Genomic DNA, 4,823 nt, shown 5'->3' with positions numbered 1-4,823 from the left:
CAGTGACAAAATGACTTACTATATGAACAACATTTGCAATATCTGGACGAGTCACAGTGAGATAAACCAAGCTGCCAACAATAGTACGGTATAAGGCAGGATCCGGCAAAGGAGGTCCATCTGACAGAGAGTACCGAGCATTGGTCTCAAGAGGAGTATCAACTATCCTGTTATCAGTTAGACGTGCACGCTCAAACAGATCTGCTATGTACTTTGACTGAGATAAAAGATAACCTTTTGGAGAGTAGGCAACCTCAATTCCTAGAAAGTAACGTAGCAAACCTAAATCCTTCATAGCAAAACAGCGAGCTAACTCAGACTTCAAAGCCTCAATACCAACAATATCATCACCAGTGATTATCATGTCATCAACATACAAAGACATAAGTATACGACCTGCACGAGTACACTTGACAAATAATGCGGAATCATGCTGACTAGGAATAAACCCAAGAGAAGTAATCACTATAGAAAATTTCTCAAACCAAGCACGGGGAGCTTGTTTGAGGCCATAAAGAGCCTTACAAAGTCTACAAACTTCGCCAGGTTGGTGAGCAACACCAGGAGGAGGAGCCATAAAAACTTCTTCATGAAGATCACCATTCAAGAAAGCATTCTTGACATCCATCTGAGAGATTTTCCATCGATGAACAGAAGCAACAGCAATTAGAGTGCTAACTGTCGTCATTTTAGCAACGGGGGCAAATGTTTCCTCATAATCCATGCCATGCTTCTGAGAGTAACCTTTAGCAACAAGACGAGCTTTGTAGCGTTCAATAGATCCATCAGATTTGGTCTTGATCTTGTAGACCCAACGAGACCCAATGGTGTGCTTTCCGGGTGGCAACATAACCAAATCCCATGTATGGGTCTGATAAAGAGCAGTCAGTTCCTCAGCCATAGCCTTCTGCCAAAGTGGATTACCAACAGCTTCGCTATAGGATGAAGGCTCAGAGAGACGATGAACAGAGGCAACAAATGAAGCAAAAGAGCTAGAGTAACACGAGTAAGCAAAATCAGGTAGTCGAGTAGACTTACGAACCCGAGTGGACTGACGGAGTGGAGGATTATCCGCGATGCCAGGAGATGATTGGGTTGTCGTAGGGGGATCTGGAGGAGCAGGAGTCTCGGGTGTGGTCGTGGGCAAAGTCTCGTCGGTGTCGGATGTGAAAGGGTCAATACGAATAAGATCTGCATGTGTCATATTATGCGAAATAACAGGTATAGAAAAGAATGGAACATGTTCAAGAAACACAACATGACGAGAGACATACAACTTTTGACTTGTTGGATCAAAACAACGATACCCTTTTTGACCAATACCATAGCCTAGGAAAACACACAGAGCAGAACGCGGAGACAACTTATTGCGCTCGATCTGTGGTCGGAGAACAAAACAGGCACAACCAAAGACACGTAATGAAGAATAATCAGGAGCATGACCATACATTTTTTGAAAGGGTGACAAACATGAATTGTGTGAAGTTGGAATTCTATTGATCACGTGAACAGCAGTAAGAATTGCTTCACCCCAAAATGCACTAGGAACATTAGAAGACAATAAGAAAGAGCGAGCTGTTTCAACAATATGTCTATGTTTTCTTTCGGCAACACCATTTTGTTCAGGGTTTCTCTACACGAGGTTTGACGTATGGTACCATCAGAAGCAAGCAAACGCGAGAATTCATTAGAAGTGTATTCACCCCCCAAATCACAACGAAAACACTTGATGACAGCTGAATGTTGATTTTTCACAAAAGCTTTAAAATCATTGAAAATAGCAAGATAATCAGACCTATGTTTCATCAGATAAACCCAACAATAACGAGTGCAGTCATCAATAAAAGAAACATAATATCTCGACCCCCCTTTCGTGGGAACAGGAGATGGTCCCCACACATCTGAGTGAACAAGATCAAAAGGAGTAGAAGAAAAAGATAGACTTTTATTGAAAGGTAATGCCGAAAATTTAGCCAGTTTACAACCACTACAATCAGAAATATCATGACTTTTCAAAGTTCCTAGTGCTCCTGTAGACGCTAAAAAATTCAAACGAGACGCGGAAACGTGTCCTAGACGATTATGCCACAAATAAAAAACAGAAGACGACTGACTCAAGCGAAAGGAAAAGAGATCCACACTAGATGCTGCAACATCTGGTACTCTGAGATAATCCAAAACATAAAGTCCCCCCTGTCTACGGCCTGTCCCAATCAGCCTCTGGGATCGCGGGTCCTGCACATAACAATTTGAAGAAGAGAAGTAGACTAAGTATCCAGACTCACATAGTTGACTGACCGAAACAAGATTAAGTGTAAGATTGGGAATATAGTATACATCAGGGAGAGACAAACAACACGTAACAACAGAACCAACGCCTACTAATGGCATCGGTGTACCATCAGCAGTCACAATTTCAATGGAAGAATTGTGAGACAAAGAAGCAAAAGATGACAAATTAGGAGACATATGATGAGATGCTCCAGAATCCAAGACCCAGATGGACGTAGATATACCTGAAGTGCCAGAGGATGACAAACCTATATGTGAAGAGGCTGACATAGCATGAGGCTGTGAAGCGAGGAACTGTTGAAACTGCTCAAGCAAATACGGATCCAAAGACGGTGCAGCAACTGCATTGTTAGACTGAGGTGGTCGATATGTCCACTGGTTTGATGGATTACCAGGTTTCCATGGAGTGTTCTGAGATGGCTGCTGATGCAGCTGCTGTGGTTTCTGTTGTTGTGGTTTCCCTTTTCCTTTACTCAACAATAGTGGGCATTGAGCTTTCCAGTGCCCCTTCTCTTTACAAAAAGCACACTCATCTTGAGAAACCTTCGTATTCGACCTGTTATGGTGATTAACTTGAGGTCGTTGAGGAGCTGCAAAGACAGATGGTGTAGTTGGGATTGTCCCTTTGTCAACGTGAGACTTAAGACGAATCTCTTCAGCTAACAGTTCACTTACAACCGAGTCAACAGAAGGAAGAGGGTTGCGATGAAGAATCGTCCCACGCAGACCCTCAAAATCATTCCGAAGTGCCATCAAAAATTGTACCAAGCGCTATTCTTCTCTCCGAGCAATATAAGGTGAGAATGCTCGCAATTCTGCAGATTCTGTCAATGCCAATTGATCCCAGAGTGACGACATGGCAGAATAAAAATCTTGGATGCTCATATCTTTCTGCTGAAGGGCACGAATATCTGTCTCCAATTGATATTGTTTGGCAAAATTAGACTGTGTATACAAGCGTGCCAGATGATCCCAAACCTCCTTAGCAGTCTCATATTTTGCCAATTGAGCACCTATTGAGTGCGCAACAGAATTATTAATCCACGTGATAATCTTTGAATTATCTGCCTCCCAAACATCCAATGATACAGCATAATCAGGGTTCGTCTGGTCTGTAGGCTTGTCTCGCACACCTGTGACATAACCCCACATCGATTTCCCCCGCAAGAAATTCTTCATAACATAACCCCAATACGAATAATTTTTGCCATCCAATTGAACACTAATCGACTGAAGAGAATCGACTTTACGAGTAGCCATGATTCCAAAACCAAACAAAACCGAACGAATAAAACAAAACACAATGCAGAGAAGAAGTCGATTACCAAAGAGAAACTAGACGAACGAAAAGTTCGATCCGCGAAAGCTGTGAATGAGATTAACAGTTCTTCTCTACGATTAACAGATCCATATGATGCTGGCTCTGATACCATGAAGAAATAGAGAGTGACTGAAAAGCTCAAGTCGTAGTATTATGAAAACTGAATAAAGAATACAAAGAGAATATGTTTATATACCTAGGATAAATACAAAAGGAATAAAATGACTAATCTACCCTTGAGAGCTAACAATAATATATTCTAACATGTTTAAACGATATATTCATTCATAGGGTGTTTAGTGATATATCTTTAGTGAATAATTCACTTGAAACCAATTACTCCGGTGTTAGAGGACTTAGATCTTGTTATAAATCTCTACGAACTTTCTTCGAACCTCCTTCTTCGATCTCCGAATCAGGTCCGCGACTGGATTAATTATTCCTCTTCTAACTTGCACTAGAAAATTAGAAGATATTTTTCGTAAAGATAGAACACGAAGAAGAAATCGACTCAATACACAAGCCAAAATTTTCTTTTCAAAAGAAAAGGTTTTCGAGAGCCTTGAATTCCAAGAAGAAGTCGAATGACTTCGTATTGCAATATATATGGTTTCCACCAAATGCATGCATTATCATAATAATAAATAATTATTATTATATTTTCTAATATATCTTTTACTTAATTAATTAGATTAATTAAGTTAACTTCGGATTCTGATTGCATGCCATATGTTAGACAATCTCGAATTTTAATGCATATATTTTGAGAATACTATGCATCAATATTATTTTGCTTTGTTTGCAAGTTTTAAATTATGGTATCATGAATATTTTCATATTATATAAATCAGTACCATATTTAATAAAAAATTAATGAGCTATATTTTAATTCTTTAAGAAATAAGTTAATTATTAAAGCGCACTTGAACTTTAATAAATTAGCATGATGAGCTTATACTCTTACAAACATATGATCCATGCTCCCATTACATTAATATCATCATAATCTCGATCGACAATCCAACATCATCGATGTGACAATTTCAACTTATTTGTTATTTTGATGCACATTTTAATTTTGAGATCAGCAGTGTCTAAAAAAAGGCAGGTGTAGTCTCTTCGATTGTTTTAGCAGTCATACTCTCAAAATTTCTATAATATTTTATACACTTTATTTATAAGCTTATCAATTGATCATATCAAACTCATT

General features: G+C 39.1%; 1 protein-coding gene across 1 annotated transcript; it reads right to left on the bottom strand.

The window, feature by feature from the left end:
* Positions 1–1,979: 1,979 nt before the first annotated feature.
* Positions 1,980–3,648, bottom strand: LOC140817040 (uncharacterized). Its single transcript, XM_073176601.1, has 2 exons — positions 2,517–3,648; positions 1,980–2,235 (listed from the first exon to the last, which is right to left on the bottom strand). The coding sequence occupies exons 1-2, from the start codon at positions 3,043–3,045 to the stop codon at positions 2,198–2,200; spliced, it is 567 nt and encodes a 188-aa protein (XP_073032702.1). The 5' UTR covers positions 3,046–3,648; the 3' UTR covers positions 1,980–2,197.
* Between the last annotated feature and the right edge of the window lie 1,175 nt (positions 3,649–4,823).

This window comes from Primulina eburnea, chromosome 16 (assembly GCF_022965805.1).
Source record: "Primulina eburnea isolate SZY01 chromosome 16, ASM2296580v1, whole genome shotgun sequence".
NCBI lineage: Eukaryota > Viridiplantae > Streptophyta > Magnoliopsida > Lamiales > Gesneriaceae > Primulina > Primulina eburnea.
This window is presented reverse-complemented; position numbering and strand designations above follow the sequence as displayed.